Consider the following 27,609-nt stretch of genomic DNA (forward strand, 5'->3'; position numbering starts at 1 on the left):
TTAAGCAAATTCATTTGAGCAGCTGTTTCAATAATGTGTTTGATTGAAACATAACGAGAGCTCTCATCACAACTTTCATTCAGCGATTAGAATTCAATCATTCAATTGAGTATGGATAACAAAAGGCTGAAATTTTATCTTGAAAAAAAAAAAAAAAAAAAACATATGAATGAATGGAAAAACATACACATTTTTTCAGGTAAGAAATGTCCGGTAGGCGTAGGCAGCACTTTATTTAATCATAAATAAATATACAGATATTTTATCGTAGATGATTTGATTCAATGAAGTTCATCTCATCAATCGCATTCAAAAAATAATCTTTTTCCAATTCTTAAAAACGATTACAAATTTTACAACATAAATTTGCCCAACCAAACTTAATTAATTTTCCGAAATAAAAATTTATTTAATTTTTTTATATTACACAACTTATGAAAAGATTTTGTTTCTGTTTCAACTTAATTAAAAAGTCTATCTTATTAGTTTCATTCTTTTTTTTTACCATTTTAAAACGGTAGTTTTCCACTATGTTTTGACACTTTTCAAAATAAAAAAAAACTTCATTAAAATAAAATTCATTTATATAAAACGATAAAAAATAGATTGCATATATAAAATTAAACCGCGATTGCGGTAAATTTAGAAAGACTTTTTTCTGGTTTTTTCTCTATTTTTTCTATAATTTTTTTTTTCTCGAATGAAAAACTGTTTTGAGCGTATCAAAACCGAGTGTGTTTGTGTGTCGCTGTGGTAAGAAAAAGCGATATCAGTCCTTCCTTCAGTGTTTTAGTGATTTGGTTAGCTGTTTCCTCTATAAGTATCTATTTGTGTGTGTGTTTATATGTCTGTGTGTTTTCGCATAGGATGGAATTGTACGAATGTAAAATCGACCAAATTTACAGCTTATTTTAAAAAGAAAATTTTTACTCTAGAGGGTTTACAATGAACGAATTCAAAACAAACAACGTTCAAGAAATGCAACATCCACTCTTTTCCTGAGTATTTCCATTCTCTCGTTCAACTTGCAAAACTATCGAATGAAATATATCCGCCACAGACTATACGAAATGAAAATAGAAAATGGTAAGAAAGACAATTAATTGATATGATTTTTGTTTTGTTATGTTGTAAAATAAAATTGTAAATTTGGTTGAATATTGCATCTGACTTACTTCATTCTGTTTGGCAGAGGTTTCCAAAAACGTTGCGCGCCACGATTCAGCCAATTTTTTACCTTCCTCATATGAAACGGAACGTTCTTGATGCAAATCCGTTTTATTGCCAACCAATACAACAGGTACACTGAAAATCGGCATACAAATCAATTAACCTTTAACGAACTAGCAACTGCGTCATTTAAACTGTGCTTGAATACTCACTGTGCTTTTCCCATCACATCCAATAATTTTTCATAAATGATTTGTATGACCTCAAATGATTTTTGGCTGGTTATCGAATAGACTAATACATATCCATGAAAATCCATGCTATATTGCGTTGGAAATATACTGTACTCATCCTGTCCAGCTGTGTCAACTAATTTGATTTCGTAATCCGTGGAATTGATACGTGTTACTTTTGTAAAGGCTACAAAACATAGACAAACCCGTTATAATTAGACGGTGAATATTTTTACACGAAAAATAAATGTTCGAAAAATAAAACTTACTATTTTCGATTGTTGGATCGTACGAATCAACAAATTGGCCCTGCACAAATTGAATACTGAGCGACGATTTTCCTATGTTATAATACAAACAAAAAAAAAAAAACAATGGAAAATTAAAAAAAAATGTAGGAAAAATGTATTAGGTAAATATTCGTGATTGCATGACCTAGATCAAACAGAAAAAAACGCCAACTTGATTTCAAAGTGCAAAATTAAAGATTAAATCGGATCGGTTTTCAATTCAACATAACGAAGAGATAACTTCAACCAGTCTATGGTCAAGTTATTAATTAATTTTGAATAATGGCCATTGTTTACATTTGTTTTTGTGTACATATTCAGCATTTGCTTCCATTTTATTGATTGAATATTCATTGTGTTGCACTCATTTATTCTATATAGTAAGGTACCGCTTTATCTGCCGTATATCTGTGACGCACGGAAACTGTTTGATCAGTGGCCGCAATTTCAATAACTTAATCCGCACATTGATTAGACGCAAACTGATAGATCGATGAGCGATTCATTTTCTATATCGCCTTATACATTCATATGTGAATTTTATTAAAAAAGAAAAGAGAACGAATATTTCAAATTCTATGAATAAGAGGAGCATTATCTTTATTCAATATATAAAACGAAAAAAATTCTAACCAAAGGAATTTTCAAGGTAGATTAAATGAAACTATGTCTTATATTGGATTATTGGATGTAAAAATGAGTAAATCAACGCTGTCGTCATAGGATTTAATATTAATTCCGCATTAAATTAAATTCAACCAAAATATTTGTTGCGATGTGCACAATACACAGATGTGTACAGTGTACACACATGTGTGTCTACGTAAGACATATAGTCTGTACTTTTTTTTTACGACGATGACGATTGTCGTCATTTCCACATAAATTGTGCGTAGTAATAGTTTTGTTTCGCAATTCAAGCAAAGAGTGACATCAAATGTGTACTACATTATTTTCTCTCATTATTGATCGCCGAGCGTGTTTCAATGAATTGCGAAATTCAATTCAAAGTGTCAATAACATTTTGATAATTTCATTTTGAGCCCAAAAGAGGAATGAGCAACCAATTCTGAAAAATCTCACACAAACCAATTCTGATAACAAACAAAGGAATGCGAATGATGAATGGAATGCATGCTGAAATGTCACGTGAAATAACAAAAAGTCAAATTACTCAACATAATTCATCGAAATCGCCATTTTTCTTGGGATTTTTATTGCTCGCTAAATGCTATCTCAATGTCAATTTGAATGAATCGATGCCTTATTATATATTTTGCCTTACCCACTGATCTGTAGCCCATCATTGCAATGTTTCGTTCTTTTGGAGCCATTTTTAACTCGCTTTGATCTCAAATTGTTTCAAAATGAACAATAAAAACGATGCTCAATGCCCAGTTGATTCGTTTTTGTTTCGCTGTCGCAAAATTACTTCACACACTCTCACTTGTTTTCTCAAATCAAACACTTTATTTTTTATTTAACTTGTTTTTGCGCAAAATAATTGCTTGATGCCACAAATTCAATTTGTAAACTAAATGCTCGTTTAAAACTTATATTGAATTTACTGCAAATATTTCGTATTGTATAATGTAAAAGTGTAAATATGATTTGTTTATAGTTTTTTTTTCTCTTCTTCTATGAGCTTTGTGTCTTGATCTCGTTTCTTTCAAAATGTGATTCGCACATTTGTGACTTTTCACGCTGGGAAGTCGTGCGTTCGCTTCAGAAATGTGATTATTTTCAAAACATTGACAAAAGAAAGTGTATACACAGACAAATACGTACATACATACACACGTTTAGTATTAAGTGTAAAGTAGCGCCATCATACGTACCAAACTGACGTATCGTGTGGAACGAATGTGACTGCGTCTAATGTGCTTACAATGACATTTGACTGTGGTGAAAATATTTTCAATCCATAATAAATGAAAAAAATTAACAATGAAAATTTAAAAATAATTTTCAAATCAATCTTTTTTCGATGCGATTCCATGTTGAAAATTCGGTAAATTGAAAAATGTCATTCAAACTGTGAATATATTGAAAATCAAATGCACACATTTGATTTGTTTATGTACAGAAGACAGAGAGTATGTGGTGAAATCACATTGGCACACAGTCACGGGGAAGTGAGTGTATGAATGTATGCATGTTATTGAGACAAAATATTGTGTGTGTGATTTTAGTTAAGATACGTTCGAGTGTGAGTGCGCGCAATCATTGAGGAAGACGATGTAGCAGACGATGGTGTATGCGAAATTGATTTGCGTGCGTTTATCATTCGACTCAATCGAATCGAGTGAAGTGTAATGCTTTGCATGTATAGCAACATTTCATTTGAATTGATGGCCCCAATTCAAACTACAATTTGTCTGTACCATCCCACACATAAACAATCACTTTATATTTCGACTCGATTTTACTCACTGTCACTCTGTCTCCTTCTCTCTCCATCTCATTGCTTTTTTGCTCGTTTTTTTATACAGAGCCCATATATTTCTGCTGTTTGCTTGCTCGTCTTCTTCTATTCATGGCATTGTCGTTGGCCCGTATTTGTATGTATATACGTTTTTTGTATGTGAATGTGCAAGTTGTACGCACACGCTTTTGTGTGTTTACATTTTTATCTCTTTCTTTCTCTCTATCACGGATTTCATTCGTGTGTACTTGGTGAGTGCAAAAATTGCGCGAGAAACAAAAACAAGCCAAGTAAATAGTCTGTTCTGTTTTCCTTCGACAGCCAGTATCTATGAAATAATGATACACATCAGTACCAATTTTAGATACTCGGATTCTTGATCGGTTTTGTGTAGCCCAGAATTTTTTTTTTAAGCAGCAACAGCAGCTAAAGAAACACATACAATTCGGTTTCATTTGATTTCTCTGTGTATTGATAAAGAATAAAAAAAGCGATTTTTTTTATATTGTCTAATTTTTGGTATTTCGAGTGTGTTTTATTGTTGTGTACTGTGTTTATTTTTATTTTGTTGTTGTTGTTGCTCAGTATTCGAACCAGAAGACAGTAGGCCTTTGGGATTTGAGCATACGTCGATAGAAGCGTATTTATTTATTTTTTGAATGCTTCGTTTCTCTCGCGTTTAAAAGAAAAACGTTGTAAGTGCACAAAGTGAAGTTGGAGCTTGTAGCAAAAAAGTAATGAAACATGTATAAGGTCATGTAAATGTTACTTTCAACTTTTGAAACTGGTGCGTAAAAACAACTCTATAATCTATATAGTTTTTTTTTTTCTTCTCTTCTCTCTTCTATGGTGGCAGATTTGAGTGATATGACTGAGCCACCTCATTAGATTTATAAATTAGAAATATGTCCTATATTTACGTATGAAAATTAAAACTTTTATTATGCATGTATTGAAAGATTTAGTGTGTTCTCAATTGTGAATATGTGGCTGTCTGCGTGTTTGTGTACGCTAGTATATTGTTCAGGATTGACATTGAATTTGTGAATATCGAAGGGTACGTTGCTTTGTTGGCGAATGAAAAATTATAGCGATTGTACAGAGTGTGTGAGAGGGAAAACAACAGATTCAAATCAACCATATCATAAAGCCAGTGTCATTGAAGTCAAACTGATCTCTATCCACGCGTTTTATACATCGTTTTGTGGATTTTATTGTTTCAATGATTGTATAATTTGAGCTGTAGTTTATTGATCGCAATTAATTTCCATGGACCATTTGTGAAAAAAAAATTGCGCCAAAAGGGGCTTGAAATTCGAATAAGAAAAAATGCGAGACTTCACTGTCAATCATTAAAACGCGCGGATAAAATTTAAAATCAACTTAGATTTCATCACGTCGACGCAATTGTACCTTATTTACGTTTTTTTTTTCATTCAGTACAATAAATAATAACGCAAGGTTTTGGTTTCGAACGAAATAAAAAAAATCAATCTTTTTTTTCTGTTTTGAACCCATTTAAATATTTATTATGTTCGCAACATATGCGATTGTGGCAATTGTAGAAAAGGGTCACGGCATTACTATTTCTTTTTGTCGAAAATAAAGTTAAAATGAAACTTATTTTTTCATTGGTTGTTGTTGCTTTTCGTTGTGCTCACCGTTCGATTCGACGAAGCGAAACAAGACAACGACTCAGTTCAATTAAAAACTATTCGTTTTGATACGATGAATACTGCGTACACAGTATATGCACACACCGAGCACAAATAAAACTTCCAATTTTATTTCTTCTTCTTCTTCTATTTTTTACATTTTTAAACGGAAATTTTCCTTTCTCTATTACGTTGGTCGTGTAATTTAAATGCTTTTGCTTTGTGTGTTATTTCGGTGTGATAAATGGTTTTTCGTGCATATCGCGTGCCAATGTGGTTGTATATATTGCTTTTGCTTTCTTTTCAAACATTTAATGGCTAATCGGTGTATGATTCGATTTTCCTACACCTACAAAATGTTGTTAGCTTTTCTTCGTTTGATAACTCGCCGTTACGACGACAACGACTATGATGACGGCAGCAACAACCACCACAGCAACGATGACGATGACATGAGAGGGATAGAGAGACGTACAGATATAGATTGAGAGCTTGCTGCTCAATGCATACTTGTTCGCTTTGCGTCGGTGTATTTGTGACGATGGTGGAGTGAAATTTGTATTTTGTAACCACTATTTATTCGCACACAGCTCCAACTGCAATAAGTCAAGCAAACATGAAGAGGAGGAAACACTTGAACATAGCCTCTCTATTCACCATTTTTCTGTGGGAAAAATTGCTGCGAATGTGGTTCTCTGTTATTCTGTCGATACGTTATCTCCTTGCGATATTTGAGTGAACACAAAGTGAAACACGAAGCAAAGCGAAGCACAATAAAGTAATCAACAACAGCAGCAGCAGCAGTAGCTAGAACTGAGCAAAGTAGCACCAAACCAACAAGATATAGATTTTCACTCATTTGGCAACAGATTTTCGTGACGCATAAAACTGTTCGGGCTTACGAGTGAAAATCTCAAACGAACATGCGACAGTGAAAATGGTGTTTGTTGAAAGATGGTGTGTGTTTTGTTGACGCGAGCATTTTCCATTTGTTTTATTTGGGATTTGTGAATTATTATTTTTTTGTTGTTTGGGGGAGTTTTTTTTTGTGCGTCAAAAATTCAATTCAATTCAATTATGTATTTCATTCTCCCCATTTTGCCATAAGTCATTCGTGCAGTATGTTTTATAAATGAAAGTGTCTGGAAAAATTTTACCCCCAAAACGAGAAAAAAAGACGGCATACATTTTTTGCATTTAATCACGCATCGGACTGATTTCGAGCCCTAATAAACGGAAAGGGGGAGGAACAGCGACCGAAAGATACATAAAGTAAGAGAGAAAAGGTTGTTTTTTTTGGAACAGGCTGAAAATGTTTTTATCAATTTAAAATCAACATTGAACAGAATGAAAAAGAAAAAAAAACGTTCCACTTAATTGTATTTTACGCGAAACTCATTTAAATTACAGCTAATCAAATATCGAAATCTGGTTAAATGATTTACTTTTATAATTAATGTACACGCCTTTGAAATTGTGTGTGTGCCACAGTGTGTGGGTGTGTGTGTGTTTTTGTCGAGTTTGTTTTCTCGACTTGTTTGATGTATTTCATCCATGACTAGCGAGCAAATAGAATTTGCCCTTTCACTAATTAGGCTTCAATCAGTGTGTTTGTTTGGAAAGCTTTCATTGAGGACAACATTCGCTTGTTGTCCGTGTGCAGCTGCAGCAGCCGCAGCCGCACAAGTGGATGAGCATTTTTCGCATTTTTCTACATACACATATTTTTTGATGTCGTTATTGCTATTCATCGACAACTCCATTTTTCGACAGAGTATGGGCCAAAATATCTTCTCGAATTGTGTATTTGATGACTCTATTGAAATGCAGATATGTATACATTTAAAACGGCTCACCACTTAGATACATAGCACACTCGGACAGCTTGTGAGAGCTGAAGGGGAAAATACTTCAGCTTAATTATATCGATCGGTTTTATATTTCATTTATTTATTTTTTCTACTACTACTTTTACATTTTCTTCTTCTTCTACATCGCCAACAACCACTTCCGATAACAAACAAATGTATCCACATTGTTGATGTGAAATAAACCATTCACCTACATAATAATTTTTTTTATTGTGGGTTCTATTGTGGTCATAGATATGAGCCACATTTATATCAATGAGTATGCTTTGATGGACGAATGAAATACACAAATGAATTTGGTAAAATATTCGAATTCAAAGATGTTATCCATGTTCATATTGATTACACCAGTTAGAACGAAAAATAGCCCAAAATAAAAAAAAGGACACAATCGGATTGTGCTCATATTGATGTTATCTAACGCAATTGTGACGTTTGTTAACCATCGGAATTTATTTTCTCGTGTCAATCGTTTTCGTTTTTCTATTTTAAATGTATGCATTGAAGGTCACGCATTTGTTTTTCTCGTTATGGTCACCATACACTTATCCTAATGATTGAAAACGTACTTATTTATTTGTAGAGAAAATATAAAAAAAAGCAATCTGTAAAAGTAATTTTGTATTTTGTTTGTCTATTTTGTATTTTAGAAGCGTGTGTATTAAAATACAAGGATTCAACAAAATGAATATGGACTGTGACATCAAGTTTGCCGCACACTGTTTGTTGGCTATGTCAACCGGTGGTGCTAATTTCAATTCAACGTTTGCCATGAAACCACTCGATCTGAGCGGTTGTCAAGCGAACAAACAATCGACAACGACGACGACGACAGCAAACATAAAATTTGACGATTTTGATGATGAAAATAGCTACAACTTTTTGCAACGTAATCATATGGAAACGGTACTGTTGAACAGTGCCGATGAAATAACAACAAATAATAATTTGGCATGGATCAAAAGTGATCCAAAAGTCGATGAGGCAGCAGCAGTAGCAGCGGCAGCAACAAACGGGCACAATTTGGTTGAAAATCATAAAAATTTAAATAATAATAAAATATCAGTAGATGTTAGCGCGATTTTCAATAACAATAGTACAAAATTCAATAATAATACAATGAGGAATGCGGCAGTCCCGAAACCAACGACTACAACGGCGACGACAAAATTATTACGGAAGCCTGCACGACCGAAACAACCAAGAATAATGGCAACAACAAAATCCAATTCATTAGCAACTAAGAAACATACGCCGACAACAACAACATCCAATGGAATGCGACGCAAATCTAGAGAAAAGACAATACACGAACGATTGACATTGCCAACGATAACGGCAATGGATGCCCAACCAATTACCACAAAAAAGAAAAAACGAAAGAAGCGATTAAATGTTGTTGCTATTGTTAAAAATGAACCGGTGCAAACGTCAAACAGTGATGATACTGGAAGCCCAACAAATTTTATCGGATCTCCAATTGAAAATGTCACCAATACAACCACCACCCACCATCACAATCCACACCACCCGCAATACGTAAGCAGCTTTTCCGAAGACAATCGAACTGCCGCAAGTGATAATAATAAAGTATCAGTGCCGAACAATAATCGTAAGACGCACAAATGCTTGTACGTTGGTTGCAACAAGGTTTACGGCAAAAGTTCACATCTCAAAGCTCACCTGCGAACGCACACGGTATGTACACGAACTGTCTTGTTATTGTTACAGTAATTATTCGAATGAAAATTTTGTTACAATTGAAAATTTTGAATGTAATCCGATAGGGAGAAAAGCCTTTCCCTTGTCAATGGACCAATTGTGGAAAGAGATTTGCTCGCAGCGATGAATTGGCACGACACCTTCGAACACATACAGGTAAATACAAGTGCACACCAACTCACAGAAAATAAAAACAGTTGACGTTTTCAAATGCCAACATTTATTCGTGAAATATAAAAACGTTTTATTGGTGGTATAGAATGAAGCTATGAACATACGGGGAAATTACAAAAAAAAATTAATTAATCCACGTCTCAGCTGTTGTAAAACATTTTACTGTCACTACGTTCATTTCTTCTAAATTGAATGTTCATTTCATTTTCAATTCGTTTTCACTTCACCCAAATGCAATGGCAGCTTTTGCGATGCAAACATTATAATTTTATGAAGCACGATTTTCAGGCCAATTATTTTGATTTTTTTTTTCAACGATTTTATACCATTTTTCCACCGGAATCAGGTGGTACATTTTGAATGGTTTCTTCTTTTGTTGTGCATAATTTCGTTCTTTTCATTACGATAATTTTCAATTTGATTGCTATGGCTTGAAAGTGTTTGTTTAATATTTCACATATAATCTTTGGCATTTACTAGTATGTTAGTTTTAATAATTCATAATGTGTTCTTATTTTTATTTAGGTGAAAAGAACTTTTGCTGTCCCATTTGTAGCAAAAAATTTATGCGCAGTGATCATCTGAGGTAAATCGATAATCACCTAGTTTTGTCCCCCCCATGCTTATGAATTTATTAACGCATATCATTTGTTAATGTTGTTCTTTATATATAGCAAACACGCGAGACGTCATCCGAATTTCGATTTGAACACGCTACGACAGCGTCGACCATCCGCTCAAACGGTTCTATCGTCATCGAACGTGCCACCGTCTCGATTAGTGAAAGAACATTCGATAAATTCCAGTGAATGCGCTTCAGATTCAACTTCATCCGAATCAATGTTGGGCCCCTAAATGCACAACGTAAACTATACACTGTAAATAAGTGGCAAATGATTAATTAACAAATTTAAAAAAAACACACACACATTTTATCTGAACTAGCAGAATGACAAAAAAAGCTTTGTGTTAGAAAACTTTCGCGCGATCTACTTCTATTATCGCTTTTATATGTAGAACCAATGGATATATATATATACAAACATATATCTACTTATTATACATAAAAACTGAACACTTTTATTGGGACACTTACAATTTAAATGAATAGAGAAAACTGAAACAAAGATGAAAATCAATTTTGAAAATAATTGCTTCGATGAATGCAGATGCGGAATTCAAATCATTTGAAGAAAGCAACAAAAAAAAATAATAATAATGAGAAATATAAAAAAATATAACAAATGTGATCTTGTATTTTCATGGAACTTACCAGGATTTTCGACTTTTTAATGACTTGAGATTAGTTTTTGTGCGCATTCTGGCTCATATTGTAGCTGAATTATCTTTATGTACTAACAAAAAATAACACACACAAACACACTTCTCACACAGAGAGAAAGACACACACACAGACGCAGACACAGACACACAAACACCCAGGTGGAATATATAATACAAATGATATTGAGCTAATAAACTTAGCGTGCGATCTACCGCCGTCTGGAAGCCTTTGCTTCTGAATGGTGAAATTTTTTTTAGATTAGATTTCGTGCATCTGCGCTATATCGTTGAAATGATAGCCGACAAGTAGACAATTTTGTGAAGTGTGTATAAATATATTTTTCTCCAATATTTACGCAAAACAAAAATGGAAACAAACTAAAACAAAAAAAAAACTGAGGATCAAATAACGCATAAGCAACGTTTTAGATTCACATCATTGATACACAAAAAATGTATAAAACGCCTGAATTAAAGTGTTTCCGTCAAACCATAAGATCTATATAGATAAAAACGTAAAGAAAATTCATAAGCTTCCAAACAAAAAAAAGGAACTTTTGCTTCACAAACATTTGTAAAACATTGTAGCATATTGATCACAGTGACACACATACATCATGCTTGAAAATATACTATTGTTTCAATCCAATTTCGCTAGTAATATCTCAATTTGTACGTTTGTGAAAACGCCAATCAAGACACGGCGCCAAACTTTTTGATCTAAAACCAACAAATAAACTGAATGGAACCAAAAAAAATATAGAATACAAAAAGATTCTAAAAAAGTGATTTTCGATGTGTTTGGAATGCAATACTTTGCTCTCACACTGTGTGTGCGCGAAAAAGTAATTCTTGCAAATAAAATACAAAGATTTTTATTTTATTTCAAATCTATTGATGAAAATTTGAACGCAAAAAAATATTTTTTTTTCTTGGAAAAAAGTAAAATTAAATTTTTTATTTATTAAAAAAAAACAATTGGAAATGCAAAATGGCATTTCAGAAACATGACAATATTCGAATCTGAAGATGAATACAAATTAAATTATAGATGAAAATATACAATTTGAATTTAGGAAAAATGAAGTGGAAAAAAGTAAGCTAAAGTATTTAAGCGATATTCTGAATGGACCGAAATTACAAAGTACTTTATTTCTTAAAGAGAATCCGTAAAGTCTAGGCTTTTTAAGCAGCTTTTGAATATATTGAAAATGAATGATGTAGCCAGTAGTGTAATTTGCGTTTTCTTCATCGATAGTAGCTATAAATTGCTTAAAAACTGAATTATTCGTAGCAGAATAAAAAACACAATAGTTGACAAAACTGGATTTATTTATATTGAATTCAAAAGTAAAACTAAATTTCGATTTTATTGAAGAATCATTTCTAATTATTTAGCAAAAAATAATATACAGGCTGAGGTAAAAACAAATTATGAGTATAATACAAATAAAATTTATTTAATGTACTTATATCAAATACCTATTAAATTATTATTATTATGATTATTAAAATATTACAATGGATGTATATTATTATATTAGACAAATTCAATCTGAAAATGCGACGAACGAAGACGAAAGAAAAACTGAATAAAACCAATACAATGGTATTAAAACTGCTCTGAATTTGTCAGGCAATCCATCCGTTAGAGGATATTTACAATTCTAAAATGATAAAAAAACACAAAGAAATAAACTTAAAAGAAAAAAAAAATTATAGATAAATTTGCCTTAGTATATATTTTGTGTGGCGTTGTATATAAACGCGGCGCCCAAGCTCTAATGATGACAATTTCGAGAATCTATTGAGAAAAAAAAAACATTTGCCTCCAATCAAAGATATATATGTGCAGACATTTCTTTGAAAACTGAATGAAAAGAAATAAAATAATGGTGATAGTGGTCGAGCACCGTAAAAACTCTCAAACTATCTCTTTTCAGTTGAAATTGTTTTTCTGCACGATAATCTTTGATGATGTCTTTTTTCTTATTTTTCTTTTTAAATTCAATTCTGAGTTATTTGTCGCCAATTACAAAACATAAGTGGTCAAGTTGAAGGGAAAAAGGAAGTATGTTTTTGGCAAAATCATCATTTTTCAGAATCATTTGATAATAGCACTAGTAAAGTTACACTAGTTGCTCTATTGTAAAGAAAAAAGAATTTTAGAACACTGTTGAATTATGCAACACATTAAATTAATGAAATTTCCTCAACAAAAACACCCTTTTTCCCATCAATTACAAAAGAGAAATATTTACCAAAACTCTGAACTTTACATCTCTTAATGTTTGCGTAAATGTTTGACTTTGACAAATACTCTGAATCTTCTGTTCCTATCTTCTATACATTTTTATTTCCTATTTGTTTTACGTTTTAAATATCAACATATAGAGTACGTATATTGTTGTGTGCTCAACCATTAGCAAAGCTTTCTTTGATTTATTATTATATAATTCTTCTCTTCTGTGAATTTACTGTGAATGCATCGCCCTAAGAAACCTTGTTATCAACTCTCAAAATTGGCACTGCTCCCAATTCTACACTTATTAACTCCGCACTTCTGTTTCTTCCTTTTATACGTGGAAAACAAAAAACAAAGAAATAATAATAATAATTTTTAACGGATTATTTCCGAATTGCGAACCAATCCCCATAATATAAATCTTTGAAATGCAACACATGTAAAAGCTATCAGAGAGAAAAATAAATTAAACAAAAATTATCGCATTGAATTAAATAAATTAATTGAACAAAATGTTGTTTAAACTAGGTTTATGTAATCATATATCCATGAATAGATGAATTTCGCTGGAACAAACAAAATATATATAGTGCTTGAAAACATTCAAGTTGAATACAAAAAAAGAAACAATCGCAAATAAAGACAATTAGAAAATATATATATTAAAATTGAGTTTTGAATTTGTGTTTTTAACAGGAATTATGTCGAAATTTATTCGAATGTTTTGGGCCTCTTTACAATGACCAAGTGAACTAATTGAATCCAAAAAACGGTTTGATATCAAAGCCAAAAGATTTTACGGTTGGCAAAAAGGAAACATGAATTTTATGCGCATTTTACCAAGTTATCGGGAATTTCATATGAAAATGTATTCGTATCAGAAGCGACCATCAAAAACGCAAGTAAGTTATATATGTTTTGCATTTCAATTTCTCAACGTCTTTTCTTTCCTTTTCGCAGTTAAGTAAGAATTCACTTTTGAAAATGGGAACCGGATTTCAAATAAATTACTGTGAATTATTGGCAAGTTCAACGAATCAGTCTTAAAGAGAGAAACATTTCCATTGAAATTCGGATGAATATTGGTGGTAATGGTGAATAGAAATTTCTGTTACATTTTTTTAAATCAAAAATATAATTTTTTCTGAAGATTTAGTTTCAGATTTTATGATTTGAAGAGATTTTTTTTCGACAATTAAACAAATTAATTTAATAACCACTTTGAGTACCTTAATTACACTTACTATAATTAGATTAAAAGTGAAATGTAAAATATCGTTTTGTTTTTTAATAGCTAGAAAGCAATTAGTTTATTGGTTCCGTGGTTTACCTAATCGCTGACGATTGAATATAAATGACGATGTCTTCAATTTTTTTTCAGTTTCAATCTTTACAGTCACAGCGACCCAAACGAAACTTTTGATCAAAGTCAACCTTTTCTCTAAACGATTTTACAAATTTCGTTGGAAAAGAAGATGTATAGTCCATTGGATTACGTACACTTCCATAAGAGTGTATTCAAGCTATATGGTTTTTGTGAAACTAACAGTGATTCGAAATGGTTGAAATTTTCAATGAAATTGTACACACTTGGTTATATGATAGGATTTATTGATATTGGATTCATTCTTTTCACACTATCCATATTGGAGTCGTCATCATTGAAGGATATACTGCAAATATTTTTTGTTGTTACCGCCTTTTTCAATGCATTATTCAAGTCGTTGCAATTCTACATGAAACGGAAACAATTAGAAAATTTATGGTCAAAATTCGATCATTCCGATTACAGGGCAAACGATCACATTGAAAGAGGGTGAGATATTACAAAATTGTTATCTGATTATTTAAAATAATTTGCTTATTCATTCTAATGCAGATTGTTGGATTTGTCAAAATTTCATATTCAAAACGTAATCAATTTGTATGGATGGTTTGGTACGGTGAACTTAATCGTAGCATTAATTTCACCATTAATGCAACGAAAGAGAATCTTACCCCGTCCCATGTACGTCCCATTTGACTTTGATCAAACAACTTTCGGTTTTTATTTTGCATATTTCTTTCAATGTGGTTGCGGTTTTTATGCGGGTGGACTTAACATTGCCGTAAATATGTTTATGTTTGATATGTTTGTTTTTATAACATTTTTTCTGTCATTGCTGTGCTCACGCATAAGCCGTCTTGGTTATAAAAGCGGTTTCAATGAACATTACACTGAAATTTCATATACCAAACGATCATTTTACCGTACTCTGTGTCAGCACATTGAAATGCATTTGAAAATTGATGGGTAAGAATTTGCGGTTTTCACTTGGGCTGTCCAACTTGGAAAGTATTATATTTTGTATTTTTCATTGTTTGTATTTTTTTCATTTTTTTTAATTAGGTTCGTTCATGAGATGAATGCATTGATCAATGATATGATGTTTTTTCAAATTGTCCAGGCGGTTTTTGTGTTTGCAAACTCATTGGTTCTTTTAATTGGGGTAAAATTGAATCACATAGACGAAAATAAACAGCGTAAAATTAATGAAATTTGTTTTGTAGTATGACTTGACGTTCGTGGAATTCATTGTTCCCTTATTTTGGCTGGCTGCATTTTTAGCCGAAATGTCAATATACTGCTTTTTTGGCAATAATATCATATATGCGGTATGATTTTCAACAAAGTTCCAAAATCAATCATAAAAATTCAATTTCGTCTTTTAGTTTGAAGGCATACATCGCGGTATTTATACAAGTAATTTCATTGCATTTGACAGAAAAACCAATGAAGCTCTATTGAAGATGATGATGGTAACGTCCACACGCGAAATGAAAATTTCCGCCGTTGGCGTTGTACGATTTGAATTAAGTTTTCAAACATTACTCAAGGTTGCTATATCATCAATCCTAATAATATGAGTCAATATAATTAGTATCCAATCTTTCACAGATTTTGAAAACTACGTATTCCATCGTGATGGTGATTAAATCCATGTAAAAGCTAAAATTGTGCGAGTTTTGAAAAAAAAAATGAAAATGACAACTTTAAATAAATATTGACTCGGTTAAAAAGTGACTTTATTTTACCTTTAACAATTTGCCTTTTCTAAAACAATACCATAGCACTTAATAAAAACTATTCGTTTTTTAATAAAAAAATGAGCGCACTTGAATTCTAATTCATCCAAATCAGGTCATCGTTTGCCTTGGCAATTGCCCTCCACAATTATTTTTCAACGTTTAAAATCCTCAAATAAGCACTTTTATCAAATTAAACACAAAGCCTATCATTAAGTCGAATGAAGTATAGTCAAATGTACGCTCATGTGAAATTCGAAATTTGGGACTAGGTTTAAATAATTGTATAATAAATACTTAAAACGGATACATATATACCCACATATGAATAAGTGAAAGCAAATAGTAATTTTAATTTTTGAGAAGAAAATTTGAAAGTGACCATAAACCGAGGACCATATAATTTTTTATATAGCTGAAATTTGAAATGTGATGTGCCACCCAAGAAATATTTTTCAGATCCTTTTTCAGAACTTTCAATTTTTTTCTTCCACTTTTATGCGAAATAATATATATCTAAGTGCCCACAACTATTCAAAAGAATTTTTCCCAGTATAACAAGCATGCTCTCACCTTTGCGATACCTATAACATCTCTGGATGTTTCATGACCATATTCAAAGAACAAACTTGTACGTGATAGTGCCAACATTCAATATCTCTATTATTACTCATCCCTAGGGGGTAGACACAATAGAGAATGAATGAATACCAATGAATTGTCATAATACCTATCTATTTTCAAATACGACAATTGCTTACTTATTTGAAGATTACTTGTACTAAAAATGTGAATACCGTGATTACCAAATGTCAAATTGATATCGGTAATAAAGATTTCAAGTTTTTTGCATTTCGTTTTAACATTACCATTTCGAAATTTATTTTAATCTTTTCTGTTTTCTTCCTGTTATTTCTATCAAAATTGTTTTTGCATTTATTAAAACAATTGAAATAATACACTTAATAGCGTTGAAAAAGTTTTTTAATATTTGGAAGATAATATTCATATATGCACATTGTGAGACGTTGCTGAATGCATTGACATTTCATCTAAAACTGAGAATACCAAGAATACCAAGAATACCTTCAATTTCGGTGAATATCTCAAGTAATATTCCATGTGTCTACCCCCTAGACTCATCCTAAATACAACTTCAGTTGATACATATTTTCATTTCTAACAGACTAACACAAAAATACAATGTTAAAATTGTTACAAATTCTCTTATTTATTTTCTCCTACTACATTCACAGATAAAAAGAATTCAAAGTATTTAGCGAATGATTCACAATGAAATGTTTGAATTTTTATTTCGTTGAATTTATTAGATGGCCTTTCAAACCACAACTCTATAAATAAATAAATTAATTACTATCAGAGCGAGAGTTGTTTTAGTTATACATGAGATATGCGCACGAAAGAGCACCTTTACTATTCTCCAAGCCAAATGGAAATGTTGTCTATATTTTGAAAAATACATAATAAATTAACTGTGATGTTTTGTTAGCTGCCAAATTTCACTTTATGATGCTGTGCAACGTGTTCAGTTGCTAAATTTAGATCTGTTTGTGTGTTAACTGTTAAGATTCACATTAAATAATATCATCAATATTTATATGTGTTGCTTTTCGTGATAAAATGAATCGAAAAGGCGCCAAACCGCTTCAAATTAGCCAACCATCATTCATTTCTATGTTTTTTCTTCTTCTTAAAAATAAATTAGTTAGCCTAATTCAAGCAAAGGTTGTCATAAATTGACATAAATCTTTCCAGATTGTGTCATACAATTTTTCGATTCGTCTTTCAACAACACCTTTCAATCTTCCGAATTAATTTCAACTTAAAAAAATCTGGTTAGATTCTAACTATTTAAATGCAATTTCGATTCAATTTCAATAATCAGAATCTTCTTCTTTGAGTATACCCAGTGCTCGTCCAAAACTTTTAACGTTTGCAATTACTTCTTCCTGAACGAGGTTGAAGCTCATTGCGAGCAAACTTATACCTAAAATAATGAAGAGAACAAATTCAAAAATCCACTGATGTAAAAGTGAAAAGGATGAAAGGGGGTCATACCAAATAATAAATACAACGAACATCCGGCAATTTTAATTTCTTGTTCTGTTAGGAAAAGACTATTGTTGTGCGTGGATACCGTCAATTCCGTCAATTCCGTCAATTTCGTCTGATTTAAGTCTTGAATACTGCGTGCTGGAACGAAATCTCCAAATCCGATGGTCGTCAGTGTGATGAAACAAAAGTAGGCGGAATCTAGAAAAGTCCACTCCTCCGTTTGCGTAAAATAGAATGCACCGGCTATTATGTAACCGATGACAAGAAAAACGCAAAGCCAAATCGGTACAGGTCGAACCGGTGTATCGCCTGCAACATGATCAACGTAATCATCTTCGTAACCGGCTTCCTCATCGAATGTTTCCATTAATCGGGCTTGTCTGTGAATTGCAAAACCCATTGGACTCATTATACGTGGACTTGGTGGTAGCTCTTTTCGTTCGCGTTTTTCACGTTTCTTGTGCCGTCTTGTGGGCACCTCTAATTCAATGCACTCTTCTTCATCGAGCACATCTGGAGGTAAAGGTGGTGCCAGATATCGTTTTCGCTCACTTGCTTGCAAACGTTTTGGTATTGGCTCCGGCGATGCTTCACGTGACGGTGAATATAGATTTTTTCGATTTATCTGCGATCGAGGCATTGACCGTGAACGATAATTATCTCTATGCTGTCGTTGTTCTCGCTCTTCTGTCAGACTTTCTCTTCGAATGAAATCGTCGATCGCATATTTATTGCACAAAATTGGCACATCACCTAATGCTCGTGGTTCGACGGATTGTGCTCGTTTTTCTGTAAAAGGCAAAGATTTTTTTTAATGTTCTCTTCTTTCATGACTTTTTTGATAAATATTTGTACCATTAATCCGTGATCGATGTCGACCTCGCGAAGCTGGCAGTGTCATTGTGTATTCGCGAACATTTACATCGGGCACAAATTTCGATTGATGATGGTTATTTTCATATCTTGACATCGAATGTGCTCGGGCCGATCTTTGACTCTGGCCACGCGCTTGAGAGCGTCTATCCAATGATTGGGTGTTATGTCTACTACTGAAGAGATAACATTTAATTTCAAAAGAAACATCTTTTGAATGGAAAAAAATCACCTTCTTGATGGTCGATCAACCATTCGCTCGCGTTCAACTGTGTGGCGTTCACGGCGTAGGCGATCTCTTTCCTTGTAACGACTAAATCGTTGACTTCGATTGTGTGACGGTCTTTTTGTTACCAAATCATCACCACCATATCTAATGCGAAAAAAAACTATAAAATCATCGGGAGAAATGCAATCATGGGGTCTACCTCAAATCCGTATCTGAATATGCGTGCGACATTCTTGGATCATAATATGAATCAATGCCAGAATCCTGTGTGCGCTGCGACACACGAACTGATCGACGCATACTGGCTCGATTCGAGAAACGTGCAGACGCATTATGAGAAATCGATCGCTGAAATTCTGACCGCCGTGGACGTCGTTTTGGCTCACGAGTGCACACAAAACAACAAATACGCCAGTAAATAAACCTTAATGATAGAAATACACACATTTAACTTATCTATTTTTGGCATTTCTTAAGAACACAAACAAATTGTTCAAATAAATTGATTGTTTTACTATGGGATAGTACCTAAAACAAACAAACAAACCTGAAACTGCTAGCCATAATATCGCCTATATTAGATAAACCTAAATGATAAAAAATACACCATTTTACAATAAAATTAAAAGTTGTAACTTGACTTTTCTGCATTTGCTTACAGAGTAACATCAACGGAATGCCGACGATCGCATAAAAAATTGTTGATATTTTTCCGGCGTCCGTTTTTGGCGAAATGTGCCCGTAGCCTGAACAAAAAAAAAGAATTTATTTAGAACCGATATTTAAAATGGGTTTTTCCACTATTTCATTAAATAATAAGCCAATATAAGATCAAGGAAATGTGATTAAACTTTCATGAGTTCATTCTTTTGGCTCTCAATGCTTTTTCTTTTTTTGTATTACACAAAATGTGACAGTCACAAAATTACTCAGCGATGTAAAAAAAGAGTATATCAAAATTATGTAAAAAAAGAGAATCGAAAAAACAAAGTCATCCGTGGGTGATTATAGATGAAATGTGTTCAAGTTCAGCCAAATTGTATCAATACATGGAAGTATATTTATTCATAAAAGTGCGGCTCAATTTCAATCTTGAACCGGTTCAAAGATCTTTGGCTTTTTAATGTGTCATTCGGTCAGTGATTGCACAGGCCTTCAAGACTTGATCAAAATTGGCCGAAAAAAGACGTTATAGTTCCATCGAAAATGGCATAGCATTGTGAATAAATTCACACGGAAGTAAACGATGAATCGTATGTGTGTGTGTGTTAAAATCGGTGGATGAGTCAGTCAATAACAAAATAGAAGGAATCGATTGAATGAATGCGGAAAACAATTATGACTTTCAAACCTTTTTGCTTGTATGAGTTGAAAAGTGAAAGGTTGACCTTAGACATGAAGTGAAGTATTGAAAAAATACTTGAAAGTGTCAAGTTAATACCATCGTTTGGAAATTGTTTTCTGTTTTAGCCTCAAAATTATGTCTCAATATTTACATTCTCATTTCAAATATGTTAGTATATTATAATAGTTGTGTTCTCACTCTCGTTGAAATGAGCAAAAATAACTATCATCATTGAACTGTCGTTGACGAACAGAGGTGTATATACGCTCTACACACGTGGCGAATAGTGCGATTGCCCAAAAATTTTTCCAGTAGAACGGTGTGTAGGTGGAATCTGGGTGAAGGCTATTGCTGTAGTCTTTTCAGTCATGATGGATGACTCGTATTTGGCTTATTATCACATCTTCTGTGAAAAATAAACAAAATCGATGATTTACAGTTTTCATTTCATCATTTGCCTGTGTGCGTGTGTGTGTTTGTGACACTGAATGTAATTCTAAATTTGCATTCTTTTAATCGTTTTGTTTGTTTCGCCGTTTGTCGATGCAAAATTGTGTTTGTGTAGAAAAAAATGTGCAAAATAACAACATTGTGTATGGATGGGGTCAGTGTGTGATTGACCGGCGGCCAAGCGAATAAATTTTATAACTTACAAATAAAATTAAAGTGTTTTTGACGCATATTTACCACATCTATTATATAAATGATGAGCGAGAGAAGCATTGTTTTTGTTTGCGTGGGAGTGCGTGTGTTATTTAGCAAACGGGGAGAACTTCGAATGACTATTTCTATGTAAATCAATATGGATTCAATAACGATATGACGACTATGTGTATCATATTTGTTTTTGATGTTTGTGCGTTTTTTCTTGACGACAAATTTCACATCTTTCAATGAGGCAACTCGTTGATCCGAATCACGGAAAGTGGGATTCTATGCGTCCGAAACAGACAGTCTTGTTATATTCATCATTTTCATTTCTCAAGTTTTATTTTCAAAGGGAGCGAGGAAGAGAGATAGACAGAATGGTAATAAATTTACCGTTAAATTAATATTATTATTCGATGCCGCTATATTTGTCGACGATAACGACTTTTCCTGCAAACAGTAATTTTCACAAAATGTGCTGGTCTGTGTACCGGATATGCTTTTCAAAATGTTTGCTACTCGAATAAACAGTATTAACTTAAGTTCTCTCTTTCCCCCCTTTCTTGCTCTCTCACTATCTCTCTCTAGAGCTCTATCGTGCTATTATTCTATCTGTAGTTTGCTGTAAAATTATTTTTCGTTTTATGAGACTGTCATTCAATTGTAAACGCTTATTAGCGGCCATTGCTTGTGCGTTGACGCCTGTTCTCATTGAAAATGCGCCACGCTTTGGCTCTAATGACTTTTTGATACTTTTCTTCATTGTTGTTGTTTCGACAGCACTAATATATGTTAAGCACTTGTTCAATTACATAAGGCCTCGTTAAACGAAATATGTGCATCAAAATCTTAATACACAAAAAGTGAATTTCTTTTTCGCGTCTTTAATTTCGTTTTCCTCTCTTTCCATAAAATCGAAAAGTGTGACTGTATCATTTTCATATGCTAACTTTGTTTAACATGAATATAATCGTCTCTCTGATTAATTGACGTTGTGGAAAATGACGATGTGCATTGCGCAAGAGTTGATTTTTATTTGGGGGGCGAGATCGTGTTCACTTAGAAAATTAAACCATTAAATTGTCATGTATGAATGCCATTCCAAATGTACTAACTACAGAAAACCACTTTTATTTTTCCATCTATTTGATCAATCGTGTTTTTTCATTCACTTCTTATCTCGGTTGTTAGCAATATTCGGTTGACTTTGCTGTGCCCATTTTTAATTCTTTGCATTTGGTTTCCGTTACGAAAAAATAAATAAATAAATGAAATAATGGCTATCTTTTGCCGTCTAAATACACACATTGTCAGTATTATTGCATGTGAACTGGAGTGTGAGTCAAATGTGTACACACACGAGATGCGAATGCGATGAATAAAATACGCGTACGCAGCACATATAAGTCAAAACAGACGAATGAACGGCTCATTCAAAAGAATATGTCGTATAAATAGCGATTTCATTCAAGGTTTATTAACTTTGAATCGCCGTACACACGAAAATAGTCACTAACAAAAAAAAAACTCGCAAATGAAACGAATGCAATCGACCACGATTGTGTGTGTGTGTGTGTCTGTTGGCCACCTATGCCATTTAATCTCTTATAAGAAGATATGCGTTTCCTTAAGAGAGATCAGTTTTGTTTAGAACGCGGGACAGTCAACACCTGAGAAAAAAACAACCATCCAGTGCTTTTTGGGAATTATAAAGTGAACAATAAAATAGTATACAAAGCAAATAGCATTATATTTCGACGAAAGTGTTTAATATGATGAAAGGTGTGAATTATTTTCTTAGCTTTTTTCTTTGATTTTTTTTTTTCAATTTGAAAAATAAATCCGACTCTTGCTTTCATTAGGTGTCACAGTAATTTCGTGTTTGTGTCTACTGCTAAATGTCGATGCACAAACAGAATCGAAATGGAATTGGTCATCGAAAAATCGAAATAATAATGAGGGTGTGCGTGATCGACCCACCGTTGATCGTCGAAAATATGAGAGTTTGGAGGATTTTCGGTAAGAAAAATGATTTTCTATTTTAAAAGCAATAAACATACGGCCAGTGTACAGTTTTCCATTTATTTTTTCGAATGAAAAACTCTCATTTATGTTAATTACACATGAAATAAATTACAACAAAGTGAAACCGAAAATTATGATTTATAATTGATGAACATGTGCATAATTTAATTTAGCGATCGATATGAAGTGAGCGAATATTCAACGCGAAAACCAAACACACAAGCTGATGAATTTTATGGGAATAGTCTTAGCGTAGGCGGCGCTAACGGTGGCGGTGGTTATGGTTTCAATGGACCAAACAACATGTAATAGCACATAATTATTATTTTTTCATATCATATTCATTCGATTTTGAGAATTTATATCTTGTTCACTCAATTTAAACTAAACAAGCATTTCAATTTCATCTGTCTATTTAGCGGTAATGGATACCATGGCAATGGTTTTGGTGCTTATGCTCCGCAAGGCTTAGGAGGTGGACCGAATAATTTCAACAATTATCCATTGTACGGAAATCAAGCGAACGGACCATATAATCCCGGATTTGGTATGAAAAAAAAACAACAACTTATAATTAAATGAAATGCATTAAAATGATTTTTGTTTAGGTTATCAGCCAAATAACTTCAAGCCAGGTTTTAATAACAATTTCTATCCAAATGGCGGAGGTTATGGGCCTGGTTTTACACCGAATTACGGCAATGGCGGCCAATTCTATCCTGGCAGCGGTATTGGTGGTGGTGGTGGTGGTGGAGGTGGTTGTAAGTTAACGTTAATATATTTTTAATTATTTCGCATTCCAATTATGAATTTTATACCGTTTTAAAATCAAATCAATCATTTTATCTGATTTATTTTAATTTGAGCAAAAAAAAAAATTGAACAAAAAATTCATTCATCAGCCAAAACTAATGTATTCGTCGGTACCAAAGTTGATTTGCTTGATCTTTTAGCTGGTCTGGGCGGAGGGCCAAATCGTTATCCTGGAGGCTACAACCCATTGGGGAATAGTGCGGCAAATGGAGTTTTAGTTGGACCTGGAGGGCCAACAGGCTTATATGGACGACCACCAAACTATGCAGGTCCTGGCCAATTACCATTCGGTGGCAATGGCATCGGCCTTGGCGGAGTCGGAAATCCTTATGGATTTAATAATAATGGATTTTATAATAATTACGGCACACCATATGGTAACGGTTATCCACAAAATAATGGTATTATTCCATTTAACAGTAAGGCTGGGTCGGGTATTCTTGCCGATGCCGAAGCCGACGACCCAAAAGGCAGAGAACTCGATAAAAAGTCCAACAAATAAAGACTTGGAACGAATACGTTTAGTTTGTATAAGGAACAAAGCATATCCATTCTTTGTTCAACAAAGTCGAATTTAATTTAAATCAATTTCCATTTATATATGTATAGAATATTGTTTTTCAATCATTCTTTCTGTAATTTATAACTGTGATCTGTATAAAATGCGGTACAATTTACAAATCCGTATATACCGAAGTTGCGTTATTGAAATTTCATTTGTATAGTCATTAAGAGTATAATATGATTGATGCACCAAATAATAATCAATAAATGATAATTTAAGTTAAAAAAATGTTTTCCTTACCAATCGTTGTAATGACAATTATAGAATAGAATAATGCACCCATGCGTGTCCATTGCAATCGTTCTGGATTTTCAACTCCATCCCATCCCTCTCGTTTCATTTTCTCAAGAATACTATTTTCGAAATCAAGTAATATCTCCGATGCATGCTTCGTCCAATTGACTTCTAGCAAATATAATTCTCCTTGTGTATAATCCCACAATTGAAGCGAAAAATTGCCACGAATAAATTTGACTTGACTTTTCATCTGTCAATTTCAAAGGAAAAAACAAACAATGATTGAATCATAAATATGTTTGGGAATGGCATTGAATATTTTATTTTAAATACATACATCTTTCTCATAATCGGCTTCGAGCCATTGGAATAAATACGATCCCATACAACAATATGAGACCACCGATGTGATGAGTAAAAAATGTGAAAAAATACACGTGAATACTTTCCATGACATACATAAGCAACTTGTGCAGCGACCGCGTTGTTTTGGGATTTTTTCCACATAACCACCAGTATTGGAAGGCATCGTGGTGAATTTTATATTTTACGTCTTTCTATCTCTGTATGTGTCTCACTTTTGATCAATGATAAACAAAATAATAATTAAATATGCCAAAAATCTATTGTATTCAACGGATCGTGTGAAACGAGAATGCAGTAAAACCAACTCAGTTCAAGTTTAACTTACGCAAATGAATCTCGTACTGTTCAATAGCATTATTGATTTTGTAATTCATGTCAGTTTTATGCAAACACCATTAACCATCATTTTGCATTTAATCATATTGTGTGCGTCTCGATATTTTACAATTCCATTTAAATGAAATCAACATTTTGGAAAGCAATAACAACAACATACAAAAAATCGGGAGAATCGGGCTTTGATTCGATTCCTTATTCCTTTGAGTTTATGAACACTGCATGAACGATGTAATAGTAAATTCACTGACACATGGCAAATCATATACAATTGGTTGGAAAAAATGTCTATAATTTTTTTTCACTTCGATTTTTTGTTCGTGCTTATTTTTATCGGACGATATTCATGTTTAGAAATTTGCCGTAATCTTACGCAAACCTCGGATTCATGTAGCAAGCACAAAAAAGAGCCCACAAAACACGTCGTGCACCATATAATCCAATTAATATTCGGTTCACTTATTCACACGGCCAACCAACAAAAAAATTCTGTTTAAATTTATCGCTAACAAGTTTATAAATCTTTCAAGTCACACACAGACACGTTTTCGACTCCAACACCGTCGACATGAAGAGTCGTAAGAAAAATAAAAAACGTTTTGTGATTTAATGATGACCAAAACATATGAAAAATTTGTTCAACACAGTTTCTGCGAGTTGCGTGTGTTTTATTTTTTTGACGTTTACTACTTTATTTAAGAATCAGTTTGTTGATGAAATATTGAATGCGTACAGATAAAACACCATCCAAGTGAGGGAAATCAGTTAAAAACGCGTATCAATCGACGAGATCACGAACTGAACTAACTTTAAAATCAAGAAAAAATAGTCTACGATGCTTGTGCGTACTGCTTTCAAGTGTTATAAGATCGTTTGACGAGCACGATTTCCAACGAAAACGCATGAAATTTATCCGATTCGGCGCACAAATTCTCGCTCATGCACAGACGCTAAATTTTCATCGTGAAAAAGCGGTGAGAATGCTATTCACGTGTGTTTCTGACACACACTAGAAACTAAGCAATCACGGAAAATAGAACATCGACAAGTTAAAAATGCTGAGAAAAATCATTTCCATCCCATTTTACACAGATGCCGATTGAACCGAACCGCATCAGTGTTTAGTCTTCGGTCATTTAGCAATTATTTTACCCAAACTTGTCTACACACACATGTATTCCTTTTCGATTGCTATCCAGTTTTCCAATTACTCAAAGTCATTCACTGTAGGCTTTGATGTAGACTCGGCACATTTTAATGATAAAAAATGTGTTCATTGAACGAAGGATATGTCAAACAATGCATAAATAAACTTTTTATGACGAACGAGGCTCTGTCTCCCGCGGTGTTTTTGTTTATCTTTTTATTTTGATGATGTCTGCAAACAACGGAAAAATAACGACTCTCTTGCTATTTTTATCAACGCACTGAGCAAGTGGAATTTTCAATTTTACTTTCGTTTCCATTATTCAAATGAAATTTAAAGAGAGTAAATGTTATTCAACATATTCATTAAATAAACATATTCTGGACGATGATCATACATTTTTTAAAAGCAAATGTAAAGAAAGTTTCTAGACTTAGACGCCCAAATAATTTGATAATTGTTAGTTATGAATCTTCAAACACCTAGTATAAATATTGGACATTTTGTTGTTCACTCGACAGTTCTGACTATACACGCTATTTGTGTACTTTTGTGTGCTTCATAGATTGGAAGATGTTGGTGCTGCAATCAAATCGCACTTTTTTCAAAAATATTTACTTATTGAGATTTAAAAAACGATCAAATATCGTACAGAGTATAAAGATCGGGCTTTTTGGTTCTATTGAATTATTCCTTGTTTTACCTGCAATTGTGTATTTCATTCAAAATGTTGGAAATCTGCGTAAAGGCACTGATTCAATGTATGGGATTACATCGTTTAGGTACGTAAGAATTTCCTCGAAAACGTTAAAAG

General features: G+C 33.0%; 5 protein-coding genes across 11 annotated transcripts; 3 read left to right on the forward strand and 2 right to left on the reverse strand.

Moving 5' to 3' along the window:
• Positions 1–384: 384 nt before the first annotated feature.
• On the reverse strand, positions 385–3,429 carry LOC116343087 (GTP-binding protein Rheb homolog). The gene is made up of 5 exons (XM_031770984.1): positions 2,979–3,429; positions 1,673–1,744; positions 1,383–1,590; positions 1,176–1,305; positions 385–1,061 (listed from the first exon to the last, which is right to left on the reverse strand). Exons 1-5 carry the CDS (start codon positions 3,025–3,027, stop codon positions 972–974), a joined length of 549 nt encoding a protein of 182 aa, XP_031626844.1. The 5' UTR covers positions 3,028–3,429; the 3' UTR covers positions 385–971.
• Positions 3,430–4,578: 1,149 nt separating this feature from the next.
• Positions 4,579–10,741, forward strand: LOC116343084 (Krueppel-like factor 8). Of its 4 annotated transcripts, none has more exons than XM_031770977.1 (5): positions 4,579–4,905; positions 8,295–9,342; positions 9,432–9,522; positions 10,066–10,126; positions 10,215–10,741. In XM_031770977.1, the coding sequence occupies exons 2-5, from the start codon at positions 8,329–8,331 to the stop codon at positions 10,393–10,395; spliced, it is 1,347 nt and encodes a 448-aa protein (XP_031626837.1). In that variant the 5' UTR covers positions 4,579–4,905; positions 8,295–8,328; the 3' UTR covers positions 10,396–10,741. The 4 variants fall into 4 exon arrangements, with proteins under 4 accessions (XP_031626837.1, XP_031626841.1, XP_031626840.1 ...); XM_031770981.1 differs by lacking the exon at positions 4,579–4,905 and adding an exon at positions 6,709–6,730; XM_031770980.1 differs by lacking the exon at positions 4,579–4,905 and adding an exon at positions 6,769–7,059.
• A 4,500-nt stretch (positions 10,742–15,241) lies between these two features.
• On the forward strand, positions 15,242–16,335 carry LOC116343002 (odorant receptor Or1-like). The gene is made up of 5 exons (XM_031770861.1): positions 15,242–15,362; positions 15,459–15,558; positions 15,620–15,724; positions 15,782–15,946; positions 16,008–16,335. The coding sequence occupies exons 1-5, from the start codon at positions 15,343–15,345 to the stop codon at positions 16,053–16,055; spliced, it is 438 nt and encodes a 145-aa protein (XP_031626721.1). The 5' UTR covers positions 15,242–15,342; the 3' UTR covers positions 16,056–16,335.
• Positions 16,336–17,191: 856 nt separating this feature from the next.
• On the reverse strand, positions 17,192–26,432 carry LOC116343030. Of its 3 annotated transcripts, none has more exons than XM_031770903.1 (10): positions 25,638–26,432; positions 25,284–25,523; positions 24,950–25,196; positions 19,973–20,059; positions 19,861–19,900; positions 19,513–19,737; positions 19,317–19,457; positions 19,067–19,254; positions 18,215–19,000; positions 17,192–18,143 (listed from the first exon to the last, which is right to left on the reverse strand). In XM_031770903.1, the coding sequence occupies exons 2-10, from the start codon at positions 25,473–25,475 to the stop codon at positions 18,031–18,033; spliced, it is 2,019 nt and encodes a 672-aa protein (XP_031626763.1). In that variant the 5' UTR covers positions 25,476–25,523; positions 25,638–26,432; the 3' UTR covers positions 17,192–18,030. The 3 variants fall into 3 exon arrangements, with proteins under 3 accessions (XP_031626763.1, XP_031626762.1, XP_031626761.1); XM_031770902.1 differs by having other exon boundaries at positions 19,067–19,257; XM_031770901.1 differs by having other exon boundaries at positions 19,067–19,260.
• On the forward strand, positions 22,563–24,807 carry LOC116343031 (shematrin-like protein 2). Of its 2 annotated transcripts, none has more exons than XM_031770904.1 (6): positions 22,563–23,088; positions 23,169–23,325; positions 23,505–23,636; positions 23,751–23,878; positions 23,940–24,092; positions 24,264–24,807. In XM_031770904.1, the coding sequence occupies exons 1-6, from the start codon at positions 23,079–23,081 to the stop codon at positions 24,644–24,646; spliced, it is 963 nt and encodes a 320-aa protein (XP_031626764.1). In that variant the 5' UTR covers positions 22,563–23,078; the 3' UTR covers positions 24,647–24,807. The 2 variants fall into 2 exon arrangements, with proteins under 2 accessions (XP_031626764.1, XP_031626765.1); XM_031770905.1 differs by having other exon boundaries at positions 22,564–23,088; positions 24,285–24,807.
• Positions 26,433–27,609: the final 1,177 nt, after the last annotated feature.

Source organism: Contarinia nasturtii, unplaced genomic scaffold (genome assembly GCF_009176525.2).
Source record: "Contarinia nasturtii isolate CC-2019 unplaced genomic scaffold, AAFC_CNas_1.1 Cnas_scaffold_928, whole genome shotgun sequence".
NCBI classification, from domain to species: Eukaryota; Metazoa; Arthropoda; class Insecta; order Diptera; family Cecidomyiidae; genus Contarinia; species Contarinia nasturtii.